Below are 21,896 nucleotides of genomic sequence, written 5' to 3' on the forward strand. Positions count from 1 at the left end.
AGAGTTTGACAGTTCCGGCGATAACTTTGACAACTGCAGCGCTCGCACAAGGTTTATAGATGAGCAATGTGCGTGCATTTACACTGCATGCCAGAAGTTTATGCCCATCCATTTACTTCAACGCTTCTCTAAAAATGGGATTCAGGGATTTTTGAGCCATCTTTCCCCAATCGTGTTTTTCAGACATGACACACTATACGTTTTAAATATTTATTTCAAAATTATTCTACCGTACTTCATTGGCGCGTTGCAGAGTGAGGCGGAATGCTTTTGATTGAGTATTTAGCCTGCCGAAGCGTCGCAAAGTGGATTCCTTTCCAGTTCAAGAAACGTTGCATTCTAACATTCATAAAATCTGCCAACCGCAAGCGAGTCGTTATATTCTAACAGTGATAGCAATAATAATTAATGCGATTGCATGTTCCGGAAGTTCTGTGGGCTATCCTATTTGTTCAGCACTGCTTTAAGCTCGTTCAGCAGCATTGACCCAACGACCAGCTTCTCACAGTTTACCGTGAGCGTACATTCTGCCGTTTCGGGCGCTCCTTTTGGCTCCAGCACAATTAGCACCAAACTTTTCGAGCTCATCGTTTGGCCGGCAAAAAGATACCGCTGGCATGCCTGGTCGTCAGCACTGGTTCCGCCCACCGCAACGCTCGCAACATTGCACACCTCAAACACCGCCCGGTGAAGAGTTTTGTCCACTGGCGATAACCTTGGCGGCAGCTGCACGGTACAGGTGTGTTCGGTCATACCACGCAGTTTGTTTCGCTCGGCATCGAAAGTAGCCCCGCCAAGTGCCACCGATCGTACCATCTCACCGATGGGTGCCTTCAGTGTTACCGGGCTCGTACCGCTCCCCGACCGTATCTCGAACGGGACCGGCTGAGTAGAATCGTTAAAATCAACACCCAACATTCCCACTACCGATTGTCCCGGATTAAGCTGGCTAATTGGGGCAAAATCATTCACGGCCACCCCGGCCGGAAGGTTCGTTTTGTTGCCCACCTCAATGTCCAGCAGCTCAACGTTGCCGTAGTTCGTGAAGGTCAGCTCCACCGAAACCATGCGCGACGAGTATAGATGGGGTGACCGAACGAACCGGTACTCCAGGCCGAGCCCAAACCCATTCACTTTGTTCAGCAACTCGTACTTCTTGGTAGAAATGAAACTCGGTCCGACGAGTTCGATGCCCGGTCCGGAACTACCTGTCGCTGGCACCAAGCCGGCCGCAGCCATTGGCGTGAGAAAGCCACCCAGCGAAGGTGTCATTACGGGACCGATCGGAGGAATGTCGTCGAGATCGAGCAGTAGATCCAGATTACTCTTAGCCGGTGGAGCCGGTGGTGCCGTTGTCGTTGACTTTTGCTTCGATTTCGTACCCTTCTGTACCGGCTGTTCCGGCTGTTGCTTAGCCGGAGCTTTGGACGGAGTTTTCTTTGCGGAAGACGATTCCGAAGTGGATGAACCGGAAGACGACGACGACTCGTCGCTGTCGCTGCTATCGCTTTCGCTGTCCTCCGTGGAGGTTGCCTGTTTCGATTGGCTAGTGCCTTCGACTTCGTTATAAGCGTTCTGAGCGAACCGTGGCTCGGTGGAGCTTCGACGCTTTGTTTTCACGTGCGAGTTCTTTGCGCGGGCTGCCCCAGTTTCCGCACGTTCGTCGTCACTGGCCGAGGAAGATTCGCCACTGCCACTGTCCTCGCTGCCACTACTGCTACCGGAGCCACTAGATGAGCCCGAACCCGAGGATGAAGACGATCCGGATCCCGATCCGGAGGAAGACGACGAACCTCCAGGCGTGGAGGCACCTTCGGTGGTGGTGCTACTTCCTTCCTCCGAACCGGAGTAGAAAGATTTCGATTTCTTCTTCCGCCGGTCACCAACTCCACCGGATGTCGCGTTACCAGTGCCGGCTCGTCCTCCACGACCACCCGATGAGGGATAGTCACCTCCCGTGCTCGGTGGCTCAACGTGTCTCACCGAGCTGTCCGGTGCTTCCTTCGGCCACGCAGGTAAATCCTGATAACCGGTCGTGGGCATGTTCAGGTAATGCGACAACGAACCCAGCTGATAGTGACGTCGGCCGTGATATTTACTCTCCAACGTTGGGGCCGGTTTTTCGGCCAGGAAAATCCTTCGACCCGCCGCCTGCAGTATCGACTGGCTCGATTGGCCGTTCGTCACGAGGAACGGCTTCAGGAATCGGGCACGATCGCGTATGTCGTAGTTGGGATCGTAGCGCGCGAGATTGTGAAGATGCTGACAGAGCAGCGCGGTTTGAGCGGGATTGGTAAGATGCAACTTGACAGCCAGATTTAGCACTTGCAGCTTCACGATGTCCTGCTCATCGATGAACGTTTTGACGAGCTTTCGCAACACATCCGGGGCGATCTTCGGCACTTTTTCGTTGTATTCACCGATAAGCCACAGAATCGAAGCACGAGCGGCCGGAACCTGAATGAAATCGAGCAGCTTTGCCATCTGCGAAATAATCTCAAAGTGTTCTTCCTTCTGCGTCTGTAGCAGCTTCTTGATCACGACCACACTCTCCGCCACGACGTACTCTATGGAAGTTGGAGAACCCTGTTATTTAAAGTCATTTTGTCATAACGCAAACGTTCGTTCGTTCTCACCGTCCTTGTTCGACAAAAGGTGCACCAAACCACTGAGGCAGGTGTCCGTAACGTCCGAGATGGACACCGCACACCGGCCGATGGCCTGTATCGTGGACGCCACAAACTCCTTGTCGTTGCTACTGATGTACGTCTGAAACTCGCGCAGTATCACCGAAATGCTGGTGGCGGTCGCCAAATTCGTCATGATTTCCAGCTTCAGCAACTTAATGTGCGTCTGGTCGCTGGTGCGCACAAAAAACGACTTCAGAAACGGCTCGAAGATCGACTTCCGCTCGATCGACATCGAAGCGATGCACGTCAACACGACACTCTGCACTTCCTTGTAGCTTCGCAGCAAGCGAATCAGCGCCTTGGCTACGATCTCTACCTCGTTGCGTGGTGCGACGTGATGGTAAAGCTGTGCCACGGCCATCACCACGGACGCATTCCGACTCTGGAGCAGTGGTTTCGTTTGCCGCAACAACATCCGATGGTCCACGTCGAGGGTGTACGTTTTTCGGGGCGATCCGTCCAAGCTGGCACCCTTTCCCTGTTTGGCCCCTTCGGAAGCATCCGAATTTGAATCGTCCTCGTAGAACGGCTTGTTCTCTTCCTCCTCCAAATCGCACTGGTCCTGGCGAAGAAAGATACTGAGATTAATCCTGGCCACAGGGGTACAGCCGGGTTTCTTACGTCTGCATTCGGATCCAAAAACTGCGTTCGGGCGTAGCGTGTCAGCATGTTGATGATCAGCACTTGGCCCCACTCGTCAACATCGGCAAGCAGATTGCATAGCTTGCGGTAGTTTTTGTGAATAAGTTCCGTTCGCTCCGGGCACACTTCCTCGAACGCCATCACCGCCGAGCCGACAACCAAGGTGGTTCTATCGGCCAGCAGCTTCTCGATCACCACCATCAGCTCCTCCTTCTGGTCCGGGTCTAGGTGGTACAGTTTCGGGATCGCGTGCGCCGCCGTCTTCCGCACGTACGGGCTCATGTCGGATGCCGAGTCACGGATGGCCAGCATCACGATCGGCACGATCACGATCACGCGTATACTAGACAGCACGCGCAACGCACTGGCCCGAATGAGCTGATTCGGATCCTTGAGGGCCCGCTGGAAGGTGGAGATCGACAGCAGCGCCAGGTCCTGCTGTTCTTCGGCGTACCGCACCAGGTACACATAAACCAACTTTTTCACCTCGATGTTTTTCGACACCACATTCTTGACGACCGCCGGAAAGAGGTCCGACGCGTCGCGGCCCTTGGCCACCATCCCGATAATGCGCTTCATCGCCTCCAGCTTCAGGCTGTCCTTGTTGCTGTCGAGCATTTGTTTCAAATCATCGTGCCTGTAGAAAAGTAAGGGCGAACAGTCGCATCGAACCGTTTATCGACGACCATCTGGAACAGTTCCGGCGCACTTACTTTTTGTAATCCGCATGAAAGAAGCCCCCCTCATTGGCGTACTCTGCCACCTCGGTGCGCTCGTTGCCGTAGGCGGTCGATGCCAGCGTGACGCCGATTGCGGCCGAACCAGATGAAAGCATTTTCGGTCAGTCTTATTCTATTAAGTAGTCGCAATTGAAAGAAATTAAATATTCACTCCGAACCCCGGACTTTCGATTCCCCCGGATTTCGACTGATTCAGACTGTCAAGCAAACAACTTGCCAACAAAACATAACTCAAGGTTAGTAGAGGGCAAGGTGTGCCACAGCGTCTGGCAGCATTCGGAAGATAAAATTAGTTGGAACATATTGAGAATATGAGAAAGAATGCAGGTAAAACTTAAAGTAATCATTTAATTTTTTCTATTCAGTCAACTAAATTGATAGATAAAATACAAAAGCAACTGCTGTACAATCGAGGTGAATGAAGTGAGCCCCGTGTGTATGTTTCTGTAAACCTCGTCGGGGAAGTTCGCAAACCCGGCAAAATAACTATATAATATAAATAACTTGTTGATAATGCCGGATTCCGATAGTAGTGACGATGAGGTGGATTCCCGGCTATTGCAAGCCGTAGATTCGTCCTTTCTCAATGAGGCACTATATGGAAAGAAACCGCTAACCAATCAAGCAAAAGCTTGTAATATCCCACATGCTCTACGTGCTGTAGTCAACGATCGTAAGTAATTCCTTTCGAAGAGCACTCAGGGACCATTGATTGGTGTTAATGTATCTCCTTCAGCCAGCAAGAAAGAGGAACCAAAATCAAATCGCCACCTGGTTGAAGAGGAGACCCCGTTCCAAAGCGACCTCACAGTTACGGAGTCGATGCAGAAACACGTTGCCGGAAAGATATCGAAACTTATCGAAACGATTGTCACTTTCGATGAAACGTTATCGATAAATGGTCCACCAGCGCTCGTTTCGAATCCGGATAGTGGCGCGGTTCGTCTTTTGTCCGGTTTCGACACATACGTCGATCTGCAATCCGTGGAAGCTCCATTGAATCGGAAACCGGTGCGAGTACGCCGGCGACGGGTGGACGACGGCGAATTCGAACCTAACCGCCAGCAAAAACTTCAATCTGCAGTGTGTGAGCCGGACACGGTTGCAAAAGAACTGCAGCACTGGAAGCCACCAAAGCGACGCTCGACGGTGTTCTATTACAAGCACACATCCAGGGGATTGTGCGAAGAAATCGCCCATAAGCCAGAGACTGAGTTCTCCGTACGACGGGCACAGAACGGTTGGGACGAAAGCAAGATTCGGTCGTACAAGAAAAGAACGAAGCAGAAAAAAGGTGTAAAAAAGACTGCTCAGAATTAAAATCGTTTGTATATTCGTATTCACTTCTATCCTTTACGGTAGCTACTTAATGTCTGTGAAAAGACGGCTGTCCACGGCGTTTGTTTCGGATTGCCGTCCACTACGTTTCCGAGTGAGAGTAAATTTTGGGGCTTAACACGGCCACATCGAGCAGTTTGCTGAAGGTTTCACGCACTTCGTCCACCAGCTTTTCAGCGTACTGTAACCGTCTACTTTGGGACCGCACTTTGCAGTCCTGCCCGACAAACAGTGAGGGCAGGGATGTGGAGCGGCCGAGGGCAGCCTGCGATTGTACTATTCGGCCGAGCTGTAGCAGAAACATGATACACTCGTCGAGCAGCGGAGGGAAGGCCTCGGCGAAGTGCACGATACAGGGCAGCACGGCACGGAACATCTCGATGCGTGTATCGCCGGAAAGAACTGTGTTGGTGGGAAAAAAGCGGATGGGTTAGCAAAACATGCCATGTTAAAGCAAGGATCCGATCCAACCTACCTCCCAGTAGCGTCGTGAGCGTGTTCATGCAGAGTTTGGCGATGCTCAGCGATTTCGGCAATGCGTACTGTAGCGATAGGTGCGACGCCAGATCGATGGCAAATATTTGTTTCTCCATCTCGGCCATGCTCAACAGTTCCGGTATGAAGTCGAGGCAGATGTGCATCGACGGGATGCCGCGCACGGTCATCGCCAGCAGTTCCCGTGGGTAGCCCTGGAAGTGTACCAGCTTTGCCAGCGACGGTTCCGCGATAAACACCTGATGGATGTACGAGCAGATGACGCCGCGTACCTCCCGTAGCGCCCACAGACGGCCCGATTTTGTGCGATCGTCCTCATTTTCCAGGCAAGCCTCGAGCAGTATCTGCACGGCGACACTCTCCTGTGACGCGATCAGTGCCAGCTTGAGCTCCTCGCGATCGTTGTCCGTTTTCACCTGATTGCCAATGTCGATCAGCGGTTTATCGAGCATATGACGTGCCAGTTGACTGCGGGATGCCGCTAAAATGGCCTGCAGAATACGTAGCACGATCGTGAGCGCGCTCGCGCTACGAAACACACGCTCATCACACCGCAACACCTGCAGCGGATCGAGTAGAATGTTCTCCTGTGTGAGGGTGAAGTTTTTCGTCACATTATCTTCCGGCATGAGCGCGTTGATCGACATGACCCACAACCGCCGGGGAAAGATCGTGTTTAGGTGCATCCACACCTGCCGATACAGTTCCTGTAGCAGCAGTGGTACGGTGTAGCTGAGCGTGTGCTTAAAGTATCGTATAAACGTCGGTGCAACCGGCCACAGATCGGTCGGTGATTTGCGCATCATCCGTCGCAGCAGTTTGATGGCTCGGGCCGGGTTTAGTTCCATCTCTTCGAACGCTTCGACGATCGCATGTTCGCTGATGCGCGAACCCGTCGAACTGTCGCTAACGGGGAGCGTTTCTTCGTCGATCCAATCATCCACGAGGGACAGGTGAGGGAAGTGGGTCACCAGCAGGCGCAACAGTGGACTGAAGAGTGCACTGTACTCTTGCTGGTTCTTTTGCGCCTGTTGCAGCAGGTACTTGATGGGCAGTTCGGACATGAATTCGTTAGTGTAGCTCTTCACCTGCCGGCCCGTGGCGATGATTTGTGGCATGCTGGCCAACCGAACGTCCTCGTAAAGCAGCAGATAGTAGAGGAGTAGCAGTTGTGGCGTCAGATTTTGCTGTCGGGTTCCCGATTCACCGTCCACCTCCATCGGTGATGGCTGCGATGAGTGATGGTGATGATGATTCTTCGATCCATCAGCTGGCGGTGTTGGCGATGATTGCACCGATCGCTCCTTGCCCCACAGACCGGTACCGTTCTGAAACACCTGCTGTATCTCCTGCTCCGACAGGGCCTTGTGTGTGTGCTGTTCCTGCAGGCCCTTCTGGTTGGGCAGAATGATTGAACTGACGTACACCTCGATCAGGGCCGGAAGCACGGGGTGCATCGGTGTGACCGAATTGCAGATCTGACGATAGATCCAGCTCTTGATCGGTACCTTGTGCTTGGAGAAGGCACGCGACTTTAACAGCTGGTGGATACAGTGTACCGGCAGGTAACCCGGAATCGTTGCGTTCAGATTCGGTGTCACCGGAACCTTGACGGCGTGGGCCGCTACGACCTGTTCGGTGAAGATTTCGTGCGTAAAGATGTGCTTGATGCGCGTCGTGGTCGTCGGTCGCAGTGAAAACTTCATGCCCAGCGTCGAGCAGGCCAGCTCGCAAATGTGCGACAACTGGTTGCTGTGGAAGTGGATTGCCATCAGGAGCAGCATCTCGCCGAACGAAGCGGACACTTCGGAGACGCTCTCGAAGTACGCTTCCTCGCGGATCAGCCACTGGATCCATTCGTTCACCTTGTTATCCTGCGATTGGGGCGGAATGAGCGACGGACAGGCGATGAACATGCAAAGGCCCAACGACACGAACCGGATACCGGCCGGCGTTGGTGGTGGTTTGGAGGTGATGAGCTGCATGAGCAGCTGGATTTCTTCGTCGAAAAACTTGATCCCCGAAATGCCGCGAAGCGCACAGTATAGCCGCATGATGGCGGCCGCCTGTACAACCAACTCCTCCGGCAGTGAACCGTTCGGAGACTGCACAATGATACTTTGCAGCTGGCGCAGCAATTCTTCGCGCAACAGTATCAACACTTCGCCCTTGCGCTTCTGATTGTTGCGGATGTACACCGCAAAGCTTGATCGTATATTCTGATCGTTACCCAGCAACAACCCGGAAACGAAGGCCACCAAGTTCTGGGAATCTTTTAGGCTCAGTTTGATCATCAGCGATGGCATTTTGACCGTCTCGACACAAACCGTACGCATCGAGAGCGCCTGGTTGGGGTTCATGTCGCTCAGCTCATACAGTGCGGCCAGCTTTACTCGCCCTTCGGTCGTTTCTTCATCACCGTTAGTTATGAGGGCCGTCACAACCTCACGGAAGCAATCGGGCATGTTGGCCACGATCCAGCACACCAACTTGCATCCGTTGCGCACGTAGAGCAGCGTTTCGATCACTTCCTGCAGGTTCAGCAGCGACGGTAACTCGGCCAGCGCGATGCAGATGATGTCGGCGATCTCTTCGAGAAAGATTTCATTATCAAACAACTCGGACGGCCGGACGGTGGGTTCGCTGGACGATGGTTTCTGCAGCAGGGCTTGTGTGGTTGGTTCGTTGAGCTGTGCTTGCAAGTAGAACAGCTCCGACAGGACCACCCGGACCTTGTTTGTTTCGTCAGCCCGCTCGAACCCCATCACGATGCCGTTGGGCAGACTGTGGAACTGAGCCGAATCCTGCGTGGTGTAGCCGATCTTTTGCCTGGAAAATCACGCAAAAACACGAGGTTAAAACGAAGCTACAGGGAGCGCCAGCGAAACGGACCGTATCTGCTGTTCCTTCTTCACGTCTATTTCCAGCTCATGGTAGTTCACCTGCAGCAGGGACACGATGTTGTTGACGACCTCGATGCCGACCAGCAGCGACAGGATCTGCTTGCGTGCCTCCACCCACCCCTTGGTGTTGTCCAGGGGCGAGAGCAAGCTCATGCGAACGAGGCACGGAAGTAGCGGTCGTATTTCCTGCGCGCCGCACGTTGCCAGTTGCGCGATGTCCAGGTTTTGCATAGCGTTGAACGCTTTCGCCGTGACCGGTGCGAAGTTCATCGTGTCCGATCGATACGTGGCCCTTTCCAGAGCAGTTCGCGAGAACCGCGCAAAAGAATTCGGGCCCTTTTATTATTTATTAAACAGATAACACGTTTGGGTCCAAATGTTGATTCGATTCCTCGCTGCGTCGCTTTTGCTTTGACAGCTTGGCGTTTGACAGCAGGGGTTTGTTTATGCTCGTGCTAGAAAATGTAGCTCTTTCTGCTCATGTAAGAAAATGTGGCTCTTTCTGCTCATGCAAGAAAATGTGGCTGTTCAAAGGGTTCGTTGCTCGTCTAGATCACTTTGGTTTGGCGCAATGATGAAATGATTTAAACGTGGTACACGTGGTTGAGATAAGTTAATGAAAACCGTTCTTTAAATAAATTTGTCACTGTTTATTGACACCTAGCGAAGTATGATTAAATAACAGTTCCACACTTTTTTCGGGTTCTGGGCAAGTTTTCACACATAAATATTACGAGTTTTGAAAAAGCATACGCAACAAGACTCCTGAAATAAACCTGTTTCAAACGTGTTTCTTCATTCTTGATAGAAGCCAAATGGCCACAATGGAGGCTATATTTGGAAACATCTTAAGAAAGTGTCCTTGAACTTTTCGCGCCAAACGATAAGAAGATGGTTGGAAGATGGAACTGGTTACACATGAACTCATCATTCGCTTTCTGATCAAAGCATATAAAATAGTTCTCAACTTGCAAGGAGAAAACAATTGGAATGTGTGTCGCGATCCTTCGTTCAAATACAAAGAGTAGGTTAAAATACAATCAATTATCGAACAGCTATCGGTGGTAAACAAACGGAACGTGTGGCACTGCTTCGTTCGATTATCTTCACCTTTACCTTGGGCCTGTATGTCACCGGCAGACGGATATGGCAAGGTTTCACGATCGCTGGTGCTACGCAATGGTGCCGCGTGCTGCGCGGTACCACCTTCACCCTGAACACGGCGGCGTGCAGTTCGAATAATTTCAACCATCACGTACAGTTTGCCACCATCATGCGTGTGCATATAAAGCAGCCGAAAGTGCTGGCGGTGGGAGGTACTCCCAAATGAACCTGCGATCGACTGGAGCTGCCAAAGCTGAACGATACTCGCAGCATTCCCAAACCGTTCGATAGCGGACGTCCCACTAAATCAGTTCGTGATTGTACTGCATACGGCCAGGGAGTCTTCCAGCTGCGACAATAGCCAGCCTTCCAGTAAGCGTTTCAAACGGTGTGTCGCGAAAGTGAAACTCATTACCAGAATGATGTCGGGATGTGCGAGCATAACGGCGATGGTGATCCTATCAACGGTAGGCATTAGAAAACGCTTGTAATTTCTAGTCCTCTAAAGTCAGGCGCGTTATCGTTGCAGTTTTCCTTCGCATTGTGTAAACCATTTCTCGGCGAAATCCTTGCGAGAGCGATCGCTTCATCATCCAGCCCGGATGATCCGCAATCACATATTAGCGATTTTAGAAATACGTCCAAAATGGATACAAATGCAGCGAGGCTCGTGCTGGCTGCTTTTAAGGACGTTCCCAACGCTAACCGTACCCTGGAGGTTTCGAACGAAACGTTAACCGAAGACCGGAGTGCGGAAGGTGAGACAGAATTCATTGCATCACCAGTTCCGAGTGCAAACAGCCCCTGGTTTGGGCAGTGGAACAGGACCGAAGTGCTGGCGCGAATTATTGACGAGTTTGTGAGGCCAGTGCAAAAGCGGATCATACTGGCCTTCCAAACGCTTGTCGCCAGCAACCGTACGAAGACAGCGAAACTGAAAGACCCCACCACACCGACGCACGGTGCAGAAGAAGAGGGACAAGCTTTACAGCTCCCACACGACAACGAAACGGATATCGTTGGATTGGAGCTAGAATCGCTAGACGAGCACTCGCTTCCGCCGCTGATCAATCCAACCGTGAACGGAAGCACCCTGCTCAGCAAACTGCGCGCCAGACGGCACATGATCCGGCGCCGTGTGGCCAAAGCACTCTCGTCCATCACCGGTCTACTGATACTGGCGGCCAACACCCAGCGAGAATCGAAGCCCCGTAGTAGACGATCGATTCGGAATGGAATCGAAGATGAGGAACTGTCCGACGGACTCGATCACGTGGCCGTTCCCGATCTGCCCAACGAGCTATCGACGGCCTACGGCGATGATCCTACTCCAGTGGATGACGAGCCAAAACAATCACTGCTGGGAGAAAGTGCCGAAGCGGATGCCCCTCGACGGAACGTGGAAACGATCGGCATATTCATGCTGGAAGTGTTTGGTTCGATTGCCGGGTTCTCGTGGGGCGTATTTAAACAGATCCAATCGTTATTCTGGTGACACGCCGCTCGTGTCTCGTTTGTAAATAAGCTTTATGTAAATATTTGTTACAAAGTTCATAATTTAAGGGGGCATGTTTATCACTCTATCACAATCCGAAGCGTAATGGCGGCACGACTTCCAGCGCCTGCGCTATGGCACTGGACCGGTTGTCTAAATCTGGAAGAAGTATGGTAGGTTACACCAAAAACGGTCACCCACTTGACTATCGATTTAAACATTACCACTAATCATCTGCTTGGCTCTCGATACGACGTCCGACTTTTCGATGTCCTTACGCTCGAGCAGCTCCGTCAGCACGTGACTCAGTTGATCCTTTGCCGTGAGGAAGTCCATCTCCGAGAGCTCCTTCAAAATGGCCTCAGAGTAGCCCTGGGGAAATGATGGAAACAATTGGAAGACTCTCTAGTACCGATGAACCTGATAGGATCGAATTAGCCCAACCGACCTCGTAGTGGTTGTACATCGCTTTCTTGGCCTCGCGTTTTAGCAAATCGTAAAGCACGAGCATATGTAGGTACGGCTTCGTCGGGGGCACTCGCTTCTTGCCTCCCTTCTTGGTGCTCTGCTCCACCACCACTATGGCTACCGGGCCCCGGTAGCTGTCGTCGTAGATACGCCGGAACTCCTGTGCGTTGTCGACAGGACGGAGCGCGAGCGGTTCGTACGGTTCGCGGTTAAAGGCCTGCAGTACCGCCAACGGTAGTGGGTCTAAAAACTTGAAGCTTTCTAGCCCTACAGAATTTCAAACCAAGTCCGATTAATCCTTTTCTCCGTATCATTTTCGCACGGGACGTTACCGTTGTCCTGGATCTGATGGCGTTTCCTCTGCAGGAACCACTCGGCAAACGGTTTATCGCTCCAGAGTAGGCTTTCGGTGCTAGGCTTAGGGCTTTCCGTGGAACTCGTCGCCATTGTTGTCACCGCTGGTGCTGCTGGCGGTGGTGGTGGTTTCTCAGGACCGTAATAGCCAGGCTTGTGGGAGCTTGTAGGGAATGCTACTGGACATGCGATCGTGTTAAGATCCGATTCTCTGCGATGCGTCTCCGCAAATCGTACCAACCTGTGGTACCCGCTTGCGTCACAGGATACTGGGTTGTTGGTGGCCTGGCAGTTGTGGTCGTCGGGCGCCTCGTCGTGGTTGTGCTGACTTCAGTGTCGGAGCTCGGCGGCGGTGTCATCGTTGGTTCGTACTGTATCATTTCGATGCAGTGATGCAAAACTTGCATCGCCACCGGAATATAATTATCAACCAGTAGAGGTCCACGGGCAGCCAGTTTTTCCAGTTCTTCCTCTTGCGCATCGTCGGACGCGGACCCGACCTTTCATCGGAAGCCACCAAGACGTGCACGTGTTTGAGGGCGAGAAGCGTTAGCACTTTTTAAAAGGTGACCGAATATCTTCAACAAACTTTAATCAAACACCTTGGTGTAATGTTAACTACAATTTAATTTAATCTAGGTGGTTAACTTGACACACTCACGGAACCCAAACCGCTCACAAATAAGCCATCGAGCAAAGCCTATGCAAACTCCAGACTCACACTTGAACTTTACTGGACTCACTTACCGGTGGCAGCAACGAGGCGCAAAACAGAAGGCACGAGGCGAGCGGAACTAACTTGGACATTGGTCGCCACATTTTGCGTCGTGTCTGTCCGCCGTCTGGATGGGCACTGGGCACTGATTCCGATACGTCACCTGCGCCTGCGTGCCGCGATACGATCATCGTGCGCCGCGCCCGCGAAGTGCGCCCGCTTTTGCCCGACTGTGCCAATTCCGATCTCTTTTCTCGTTCGCCTTGTCCCGTGCTTCTTCGCCAGGACAAAAAATGAACAGTTGGCCCGATCGGGCGACGAAAAGCGCGAGGGGCTCCGTCCGCCCAACATTCGGTGCTTGCCTCGGCAGTCTGGGGAGGGGCTCCCCCGATGGACTTGTTTAGTCCCGTCCCACCCCTCGCTCCTGGCTGCTCCATTATTTGCATTAACGGGCGCACTGTCGCCGGATTCGAATCGGATCGGACCCTGCCGTTAGAAGCGCCCTGCTTGGCGCAGCACGCACTCCGCACGCGGTCTTGTCACTTTCTCTACACTTCGCCGAGCCAATCGAGAGTGACACCGCGCGGATTCAGTGCAGATTGGACGCGAAACAGACAAACAAAGGGGGAAAAGCTCACGCAAAGACGCAAAGAATCAACGAAAACACTGAAAATGAAATTCTACAAACAAACATTTGCACAACGCAGGAAGCAAAGTGACCGGCATCCCGAGCCCGAACTGGTCGGCAATAAAAGGTTTGCACATGAAAAAGGTGTTAAGTATGGGCGTGGCAATGTTTACGCTGATTCGGTCATCGGGATGCATTTAATTCCATTGTTTTTATTTTTGTATTATTTTCAGTTGAACATGAGATGAGACTCAACCGAAGCACGTGTCTGCCGCGTACGGCTTCCGGATCAGATATGCGAGCTGCGTTTCCATAGGGTCAGAGACTAAAAATTAATAAAAGAAAGTATCACATTTAACACCTTGATGTAGCTCGACTCACAATGTAACTGCTCAATTTTGCTTTACTAATCTGAACTCCCCATCTAACTCCATCGACTGTTCAGCGAACGAACGTTAGTTTCTGTTTGTTTTTAGCAAACATTGTTGATTCCGTTTCGAGCAGCCCGTCCCGATCGGTTAAAATCGTATTAACCTTTTCCGGGCGCGTCGCGGTGTCGTCCGGTTTGACATTTAAACCAATAGCCCAGCCCAGATTTGGGGCCGTCACGGAGAACAACCCACAAATTCCACAAAACCTACTCACTTTCCAGTCCGACACAGGTAGCGTGGTGGCAAACTGGACGATGTTCTTCAACGGGCCACGGCGGCCATTGAACTCTTTCGCTCCATGTGATTAAAAAATTTAAAGCCAACTTTAGCCCCCATGTGGCCACTGAAAATCGGAATGAAGAGTGGCATTGAACTTGGCCCGCAGCAGAAGGTCAAACAGGATGCAGGAAAGCCACGATCGCCGTCCGCAATGATCGATGCTTTGCAGCATATCATCGCATGATTGATCACCGTTTGCAGTTCGATTCGAAACCGGAACGGCAGAAGAAACGTCGCGCGGTTGCAAATGGAAAGTGGGGACTGAAGTCGGTCGAAGTGGTGGGAAATGCATTTGCCAACATGCAGCTTGCACATACGAGAAACGCACCGCAGAAAGGCGATCGTGTGAACTGATCGAGGTGAGAGTAGAAAATACTTAATTCACACCCATCAGGTCAATATTGGAGCAGATCGCTTGATCGTATTATCGTAGCGCGCTGCAGGAGGACACACCCTAATGGAGTGGTCGACATGGGCCACACAAGAAACATGTCGTAACGGATGCAACGGGCTAAAAATAGCCACCATAAATATTCGCGGCCAGCGACTCGCGCGCCAAAACTGCAACCATCGTGCCCTTAATCGCTCCGCGTTCGATTGGCTCCCCGAGAACCTGTTTTGTTTACAATCAACATTCCAGCGACGTAAAAATCGACGGACCCCGAAAAAACAACGGGCCACCGGAGAAATGCGACTCCATTTCGGTCCGATTCCGGTCGGCTATGGTAATGACCCAAACAGACGCGAACCGTGCTCCAGATGTTGGATCTTTAACAGGTACTGGCTGCTGTTTAGAGGGATAAGAGAAATATACTCATGCGCAGGGAGGACACGTAACGCACACCATTAAAATAATTATTTATATAATTTTTATTACATCAACGATCGATCATCGATAAGAGGGCGAGACGATGATGCTCTTATGAGTAGATTTGTATGTACCGCCGTTTTTTTTTGTTTCGCTTTCTCATACTTTTTTTGATAATTAATCTACTTGTGGTTATCATCCAGTTTTCCGCTTCCACTCGAATGATAGTTCTATATACGATGAACAAGGAGGAGACATTGTGTCGTTTTATATACGGGTTTTGGGTATCTCGCCTTCTGAGCGTCTTCTGTTTGTTTCTTCGTTTTCAAATCCCTTAGACGATTATCAATGTTTATGAGTCAATTTAATCCCATCAGAATTACGTTCAAAGTGTCTGTAGTTTATCACATTATGTTCATTGATTTTAGTTTCTGGTTTTTATTATTTATAACGGGGCTTAAGTTAGATTTGTTTCTCCCAAAGTCACTGCCAACAACAGCACCGCTTCGCTGCACAACTGGCCTCGAGAGCGGGCACATTTGTTTGCTAACGGATTGGATTTATTTTATGTGTCGTTTAATGATCCGTTGATCACCATTCGAATTTACTGGCTGATTTAATGATGACGAATTTTGATATGAAAATCTAACCAACACAAGTCGATTTATTATATATTTTCAAATCAAATAACACTGACTATCTTACACGGTAGCTAACTGAAGGGTTAACTGTAAGATGATTTCGAAACACGCTTAGTGTTACAAATCTATCCGGCCACCCCGATCCGGTCGATTCCCCGATGATTCCAACGTCATTCATCAATTACAACCCTTTTTCTACAACAACAGGCCCAGCGTTGCTCTCGTACACTATTTGACTAACATGATACGACCGTGTTCGTTATAGTATTTAAGCAAAAGTTTACTTAATTTTTTATCCCAATTTTTGTTCATTTCCACAATATTGATGCGTCAGCACTCAACTTCCTTCATAAGAGGTTTCATGCCGAATAGTTTGGTGACAGAAAACCGAAGAATCCATCATCCACCTTACACTATTCGGATGCCGAATATTTGGTCGATAAGTAGTCACTATACAACACTGTCATTTCCAGTTCCGCCCGCTCTCAGCACGTACGTATGTTAAAAGTAATCGACAGTGAAACAACTATCAAAGCCATGAACGCATTCAGTGGACGACAAAACGGAAAAACGTTGATTCAAACGATGGACGTTGATTCAAACTCTTCTTTTTGTACATCCCTTTCACCAGAACAACATGATTGATTCGTACTATTTAGTTCGTACCCGATTGGGTTTGTGGCCTATGCCGCAAAAATGCTCCTCGTGTGCTGTTACCTTGCGTTCGTTTGTAGGAATCGATTAGTAATGCTTTCTCTGCGCACGCTTGTTGCTCTCGCACCGAGCGATTAATGCTATGATATTTGCATATTTATTTGGTACTTCGATTCGCCCTTGCATAAATTTATGATAGACTTTTGCGCAGTCCGCCAACGCCCGCCAAAAACAGTCGCTTGAGTGTTACGTAGCGGCCACTCCTCTTCTGGCAAACATATTTTCGCAATACTCCATACGGACGCAGCATTGTCGTAAGAACATTCCCTTAACGGAAGACAAACTTGCTTTTCAAACATTCGTTGTAACGCTGAACGAGGATGTGGAGTGTTAGTTCACCGAACAACTACAATTATCTTGACTTCCAGTCGTAGAAATTGGATTCGATTTAAGGAATTGCGCTTCGTGGCGTGGCCGAAGAAACCCCTACCTGTATCCGTTCGGAAGAGAAGCTCACATCACAATTGGGCCATAGGATTATCGGAAAGGTCGCCAACAAGAGACCGGACCTAGCCGTTTCGGGGGGCTTACATCGCTGGACACTCTTCCGACTCCTGTTCCGACTCTTCCGGCAGCGTGTACACGCTAGTGCTGAGATTGGACGACATCATCGTAGGGCTGATGCCACCGGACGGGGCGGGCAGTATGGGCTGACCTCCGCCGCCACCGCTACTGGTTCCCACGGTGTCCGGGTGCGTTAGGCCTCGGTCCATCAGTTCGGCCGGTATGGCGTTTGGGTTGGGACCGTTCGGGGCCATCGTGATGATCGGTATCAGCTCGTGGACCGGGTGGTGCACCGCGTGGCAGTCATGCTGGATGTGCAGCTGGCCCAAGTCCGGCTCCTGCGTGAAGATTACCGACGTCGGAGTACCTGTTGGATTGCGACACGGTATTACTATCGGCTGGCAGATAAGGCGATTGATTCAAATTTCGAGATAACCAAAAATGGCGCAAAAAGCATCGATAAGGTGTAGGGCTTGCTTGCTCTCTCTCTCTCTCTCTCTCTCTTTTTAGTAATTATCGCCATCGCTCCCTCCGAGGCAATTAATCGAATTATTAACTCCGTGTCTCATGGTGGTTGGTTATTCCGGTCATGCAAACATGGTTCATGCTACGCAATGGCGCCTGCCAGAGTGAGCGTGTGTCTTTGATTGGTCCGTGATTGAATTAGGGAACCATTTTCAATTTGGTTTCCGCCGGCGGGCAAAAGATCGCAGAATCCCTCATGTAGGAAACGACGAAATATTGACGGAATCCCGGGAGTGTCGAAAATTCAGAAGGCAGCAGATATCGATGTAAATTGAATTACCATAGTAACGGCCACAATTACCATAGCGAACCCTGACACAGCGACAGGCCTAACGAGTTTTCTACTATTTTGAGCAAAACTAAATCGTCTTTTTGCAGCAATTTGTCAGAATTACCACATACACTTAACTTAGTAAAATAATAACTTTCGACACGATTAAAGTACTTCTAATGACAAATAGTTTTATCTATCTCAAAGTAACGCTGTTGCTGTCGAACTCAACACAGGTTTACTAGAATTGCTAGGATCGCATTTAAAATCTGGACTTTTCGTATCCTGACTCAGTTTGACCTGCCTTCAGCAAGTACCCCCTTTACCACTCTCCGGGTATAATGACCCGCTGGAGGCTCTTTGTCGTCGCAATCGTCAGTTGTGATTAGTTGTCTAAGATTAAGCAAATGGCCCAACACTGTAAACTTCGCTCACCGGTTATCAACGTTTCCTCGGTGGGATTGCGCTGGTAGAGGTTGGTGTTCTTCTCGTAGCGTCAGGAAGCGAGGAAGCGCCTCTGCTCGTTGTGGGTCCGGATTTCCTTCTGCATCTCGACCATGTGCCGCAACCGGTGCAGGATCTCGTCGTGCAACACGTTGAAGCACATGGCCGTCAGCGCCATGCCGGCCATGATGTAGCCGGCGCAGAACCACGTGGTGGCTGGCGATTCGCGCCGTGCCCCCGGTGCCAGCGCCCCAAACCCGATCGTCGACAGGGCCATGAAGCAGAAGTACACTCCGTCCGAGAGGGGCAGCGACTCGAGGCGGAACAGGGTCAGAGCGCCGACCACGATGTAAATCGACATCATGGCCACGCAGAGCAGTATCGGCGCGAGTATGCTGAGGCCGTGCATCGAGGTCCGAGAGTCGCTGTCGTTGCTCCCGCTGGTGGAGTCCATGTCGGGCGTTACTCCCGCTGCGGCCGCCAGCATGGTGAGCTGCTTCTCGGGCGAGTTCACACTGGTCTGGAGCGAGCCGGAGCGCACGTAGTACGGCTCCTGGCCGGTCAGGGCGAGATGTTGCTGCTGCTGCTGCTGGTGCAGCTCCATCTGCTGGCGTTTGCGCTTCATGCGCTTCTCCTTTTCCTCCATCCGCTTCTCGTCGTAGCAGCAGTAGCCACAGTTGGAGCACAGACAGCAGCACAGCACCCTGGACAGAGAGAGAGAGAGAGAGAGAGAGAGAGAGAGAAAAAAATCATATTGCAATCAGTAAGTTGGACCCGAGGATGGGGGGGGGGCGGCCACTTCATAACTTACCGTGAAAACACTCCACGGGCCACTTTCGCCAACATTCCGCCGGTGCTGGATAGGTACACTAATGTCAATGGAATGCCGAGCACGGCGTAAGCCAGGGTTATCATCCGGCCAAGCACGGTCCGCGGAGCTACGCTCCCATATCCTGGAAGGTGAATAGGACGAAATGAGAATGGAAGTCTGCAGCGCGTACGTCCGAGCCTAGCTGCTAATGGACTTGCTCCCAGACAGTGGATGGAACCCCGGAGCCCCCCGTAAGAAAAAGGTTCAGAACGTGACCGACCGCCGGAACACGTGGTCCGCGGAAGCTTCAGCAAAATTAAGGCACGTGACCCGCCACCTATCTACCTGCGCAGTGGAGCGGTGGCGGTACAAATCGCCTGTAGACGAAATACTTGAATGCTCCGCTTACACTCAACCCCACAATTACCACTTCGCCGCCAAAACATTAAAGCAACTTACCCCGCACATTACACTGCGCGACCTGAGCCCCCGAAAACGATCCCTCAATACCGCTCAAAAATGGGACCTCCCGAAGGGTGGCGTAGTTAATTGCATTTATCACTTTACTCATCGTACCGTAAGTGGCCATTAGTGGCGGCGATACCGGGGAAATAAAGAAACCCGAACCGACCGGACTGCGGCGCACCGTTGGCGCAAAATGGCAGAAAACACTTAGCAAGCTAGCAAAAAGGCAGGACCTCAGCTCGGGTTCTGGGACACACTGGGCAATAAAGGACGCCTGATTCGAAGCCTACCGATGGTGGTCAAGATGGTCAGCGAGTAGAGGAAAGCCCTCGCGAACGTCCAGTTGTTGTCCGGACCGTGGTCGTGGTGGGCTCCGGCCGGCCCAACGGCAGCATGCTGCTGCATCTGCGTCATCTCCTCCAGCAACCGATTGACGAACTGCTCCTGGAACCGGGCAATCTCCATCGACGCCAGTCTGCGGAAACAAACAACCAAGAGGGGGCACCATTGCTTGAAACTATCGGCAAACCAAAGGGGCCCGGTCCCGATACTACCTGGTCCAGTTCTCGCGGTACAGAATGTTCAGTGACACCGTGATGTCCCATATGTTCTCCACGGTCCGCTGGCGGGCCTCGACCGCTTCCAGCAGGATGAGCTGCGGAAAGGTCAGGTTGGCCGTTTCCGGGCGACCAGCGACCGGTAGCTGCTTCTGGTGCCGGTTGGTGGACGCCAGCGTGCGTTGCTGCATCTGCGAGGCGCCTCCTTCGATCGCTAGGAAAATGAAGGACCCTGCGAAGCAAACGGTGCTCGTTCAGGTCCATCCGGAAGCTCCAGACGCTCTATGCTTACCCAGGAGCGTGTATGCGAGCAGCAGCGTACAGATGCCTATGTTGGTCAGCAGGGCCGCCCAGAAGGTGGAACTTCCGCGGCCACCGCAACAGGAACAACACCGGGAGGCCCCACCACCGGGTCCAGCCTCCTTGCTGTGGATGGTGGTAGTGCCGTGCTTGGTCATGGTCGTCTGAGTGCCCCCCTTCAACACGGTACTTGTTTCGCTGGTCCTGTGCACCGGTCCACCTTTCGCGCCCTTCATCGTGGCCGATTTCATCAACGGGACGTACGTGTCGTAACGGTAGTGATGATCCGGGCAGTCCTTTTCGTTCATCGTTGCCGCGGCATCCAAACACTATTTCATTTCAATGGGTTTTTTTTTCTTTTCTCTCGGTGACCACGATTTTCACTAATGCACCGCGCTGCACTTTATTGGCCCTCCCCGCACCCTCATTGGGTTGCAATTATGGGCCAAATAAATGTGCTCGAAAACTTTATCTCTCCACGCGACGTCGCGAGGATGTTTCTAATGACGAGAAAAAGGGTGGCTTTCAAATGTCAACTATGATCAAAGCTGCCCTAGTTTCTCTCTCACTCTCTCACTCTATCTGTTTCCCTCCCTTTTTTTGGTCTGATAATTCAACATACACACGATTGTTTCGCACGGATGGTAACCGTTTTTCCCATCCTTCTCGTCAGGATGTGGCTCTCATAACTCCACTCGTTTTTGCATTACTCATCCGCGGTGCTTGTTATTTTTTGGGGCGGGTAATGCTGTACCGTAGCACCGCGCCGACCCACAAACACATACATACGCACGCACAGACGTACACACCAGAAAGCACGCGATGGACATCCACGCAGCCCGCTGCGATCGAAAAACTTGGGAGCGCAAAATTAATCACATCACAAACCCGTAGCTGCCCCGCCGCCCGCCATGGCACGCGCCCTCCGTCCCACGGGTCGAAATATGGGATTGGAGAAGTTATTTTCTGAACACCGACCAACCACCCACCCGTCCGCAGTGCCTTAGTAATATGGCCGCCCTCCCCGCACCGAACCACTCAACTGATAATCGCACATCTGTGCGCGACGACCGACGGCAAGCTTAGAGAGGTTATGCTCTCGGTTTTTACGGAATAAATTTTCGGTCACTTCTCTCGCTCGCACTCGCCCTCGCTCGCTCTCGCTCATTCAGCCGGGCCGGGCCGGGATAGCCGGAAAATGGGGGCCACCCGGGGCCTACCCCGTGATTCTCTCCGCAAACAGTCCCGCGATCGTATCCTTTTTTTTGGCGCCGCTTATTTCGCTTGCAGGAACCCCGGAGTTATTCCCGAACACCTGCGGAACTTCTTCACACACGGGGTGGCCTCAACAGTCGCGGCACTGCAACGGAAGCACGTTGCTCAAACTTTGCAACTTCCGGGACCGGTGTCCTCCGGCCGCCACATGAATTATTGAACAATCTCCACCGTGGGGTGGGTGGTCCACCGTGGGGTGGGTGGTCCACCGTGGGGGCGGGCGGTCTAAGCTTCCCAACTTATGCGTCGTTGTCGTCGTCGACACAAACACACACGCGACTGCTAGAGTGAATTCGGGA

General features: G+C 51.7%; 6 protein-coding genes across 6 annotated transcripts; 2 read left to right on the plus strand and 4 right to left on the minus strand.

Annotated features, from left to right (window-relative positions):
- Positions 1-236: 236 nt before the first annotated feature.
- On the minus strand, positions 237-4,167 carry LOC131209143 (AP-3 complex subunit beta-2). The gene is made up of 4 exons (XM_058202138.1): positions 4,046-4,167; positions 3,312-3,969; positions 2,637-3,252; positions 237-2,567 (listed from the first exon to the last, which is right to left on the minus strand). Exons 1-4 carry the CDS (start codon positions 4,165-4,167, stop codon positions 445-447), a joined length of 3,519 nt encoding a protein of 1,172 aa, XP_058058121.1. The 3' UTR covers positions 237-444.
- A 418-nt stretch (positions 4,168-4,585) lies between these two features.
- Positions 4,586-5,392, plus strand: LOC131207003 (uncharacterized). The gene is made up of 2 exons (XM_058199610.1): positions 4,586-4,696; positions 4,775-5,392. Exons 1-2 carry the CDS (start codon positions 4,586-4,588, stop codon positions 5,390-5,392), a joined length of 729 nt encoding a protein of 242 aa, XP_058055593.1.
- Positions 5,393-5,469: 77 nt separating this feature from the next.
- Positions 5,470-9,078, minus strand: LOC131210070 (integrator complex subunit 2). The gene is made up of 3 exons (XM_058203265.1): positions 8,798-9,078; positions 5,886-8,734; positions 5,470-5,812 (listed from the first exon to the last, which is right to left on the minus strand). Exons 1-3 carry the CDS (start codon positions 9,076-9,078, stop codon positions 5,493-5,495), a joined length of 3,450 nt encoding a protein of 1,149 aa, XP_058059248.1. The 3' UTR covers positions 5,470-5,492.
- Positions 9,079-10,331: 1,253 nt separating this feature from the next.
- On the plus strand, positions 10,332-11,407 carry LOC131207004 (uncharacterized). Its single transcript, XM_058199611.1, has 2 exons — positions 10,332-10,379; positions 10,442-11,407. The coding sequence occupies exons 1-2, from the start codon at positions 10,332-10,334 to the stop codon at positions 11,405-11,407; spliced, it is 1,014 nt and encodes a 337-aa protein (XP_058055594.1).
- Positions 11,408-11,495: 88 nt separating this feature from the next.
- Positions 11,496-13,048, minus strand: LOC131207005 (uncharacterized). Its single transcript, XM_058199612.1, has 6 exons — positions 12,977-13,048; positions 12,471-12,729; positions 12,208-12,438; positions 11,856-12,142; positions 11,632-11,779; positions 11,496-11,566 (listed from the first exon to the last, which is right to left on the minus strand). The coding sequence occupies exons 1-6, from the start codon at positions 13,046-13,048 to the stop codon at positions 11,496-11,498; spliced, it is 1,068 nt and encodes a 355-aa protein (XP_058055595.1).
- Positions 13,049-18,225: 5,177 nt separating this feature from the next.
- LOC131210688 (TWiK family of potassium channels protein 18) lies at positions 18,226-20,672 on the minus strand. The gene is made up of 5 exons (XM_058203969.1): positions 20,315-20,672; positions 20,020-20,254; positions 19,756-19,940; positions 19,001-19,142; positions 18,226-18,893 (listed from the first exon to the last, which is right to left on the minus strand). Exons 1-5 carry the CDS (start codon positions 20,628-20,630, stop codon positions 18,242-18,244), a joined length of 1,530 nt encoding a protein of 509 aa, XP_058059952.1. The 5' UTR covers positions 20,631-20,672; the 3' UTR covers positions 18,226-18,241.
- Between the last annotated feature and the right edge of the window lie 1,224 nt (positions 20,673-21,896).

The sequence above is a fragment of the Anopheles bellator genome, chromosome 2 (genome assembly GCF_943735745.2).
Source record: "Anopheles bellator chromosome 2, idAnoBellAS_SP24_06.2, whole genome shotgun sequence".
Taxonomy (NCBI): Eukaryota; Metazoa; Arthropoda; class Insecta; order Diptera; family Culicidae; genus Anopheles; species Anopheles bellator.

What these genes read in the sequence shown, in the direction of transcription:
- LOC131209143 (XM_058202138.1), bottom strand. Translation starts at nt 4,167, where the DNA reads ATGCTTTCATCTGGTTCGGCCGCAATCGGCGTCACGCTGGCATCGACC. An exon ending in TTTCATGCGGATTACAAAAA is followed by an intron (nt 3,970 to 4,045) that starts GTAAGTGCGCCG and finishes ACTTTTCTACAG; the next exon opens with GCACGATGATTTGAAACAAA. An exon ending in TTTTGGATCCGAATGCAGAC is followed by an intron (nt 3,253 to 3,311) that starts GTAAGAAACCCG and finishes TTTCTTCGCCAG; the next exon opens with GACCAGTGCGATTTGGAGGA.
- LOC131207003 (XM_058199610.1), top strand. Translation starts at nt 4,586, where the DNA reads ATGCCGGATTCCGATAGTAGTGACGATGAGGTGGATTCCCGGCTATTG. An exon ending in AGAAACCGCTAACCAATCAA is followed by an intron (nt 4,697 to 4,774) that starts GCAAAAGCTTGT and finishes AAGAGCACTCAG; the next exon opens with GGACCATTGATTGGTGTTAA.
- LOC131210070 (XM_058203265.1), bottom strand. Translation starts at nt 9,078, where the DNA reads ATGAACTTCGCACCGGTCACGGCGAAAGCGTTCAACGCTATGCAAAAC. An exon ending in AAGAAGGAACAGCAGATACG is followed by an intron (nt 8,735 to 8,797) that starts GTCCGTTTCGCT and finishes GTGATTTTCCAG; the next exon opens with GCAAAAGATCGGCTACACCA. An exon ending in GCTCACGACGCTACTGGGAG is followed by an intron (nt 5,813 to 5,885) that starts GTAGGTTGGATC and finishes CCACCAACACAG; the next exon opens with TTCTTTCCGGCGATACACGC.
- LOC131207004 (XM_058199611.1), top strand. Translation starts at nt 10,332, where the DNA reads ATGATGTCGGGATGTGCGAGCATAACGGCGATGGTGATCCTATCAACG. An exon ending in CGATGGTGATCCTATCAACG is followed by an intron (nt 10,380 to 10,441) that starts GTAGGCATTAGA and finishes TTATCGTTGCAG; the next exon opens with TTTTCCTTCGCATTGTGTAA.
- LOC131207005 (XM_058199612.1), bottom strand. Translation starts at nt 13,048, where the DNA reads ATGTGGCGACCAATGTCCAAGTTAGTTCCGCTCGCCTCGTGCCTTCTG. An exon ending in CCATCAGATCCAGGACAACG is followed by an intron (nt 12,143 to 12,207) that starts GTAACGTCCCGT and finishes GAAATTCTGTAG; the next exon opens with GGCTAGAAAGCTTCAAGTTT. An exon ending in AGCCAAGCAGATGATTAGTG is followed by an intron (nt 11,567 to 11,631) that starts GTAATGTTTAAA and finishes TACTTCTTCCAG; the next exon opens with ATTTAGACAACCGGTCCAGT.
- LOC131210688 (XM_058203969.1), bottom strand. Translation starts at nt 20,630, where the DNA reads ATGAACGAAAAGGACTGCCCGGATCATCACTACCGTTACGACACGTAC. An exon ending in GCTCGCATACACGCTCCTGG is followed by an intron (nt 20,255 to 20,314) that starts GTAAGCATAGAG and finishes TTTGCTTCGCAG; the next exon opens with GGTCCTTCATTTTCCTAGCG. An exon ending in GCCCGTGGAGTGTTTTCACG is followed by an intron (nt 18,894 to 19,000) that starts GTAAGTTATGAA and finishes CTCTCTGTCCAG; the next exon opens with GGTGCTGTGCTGCTGTCTGT.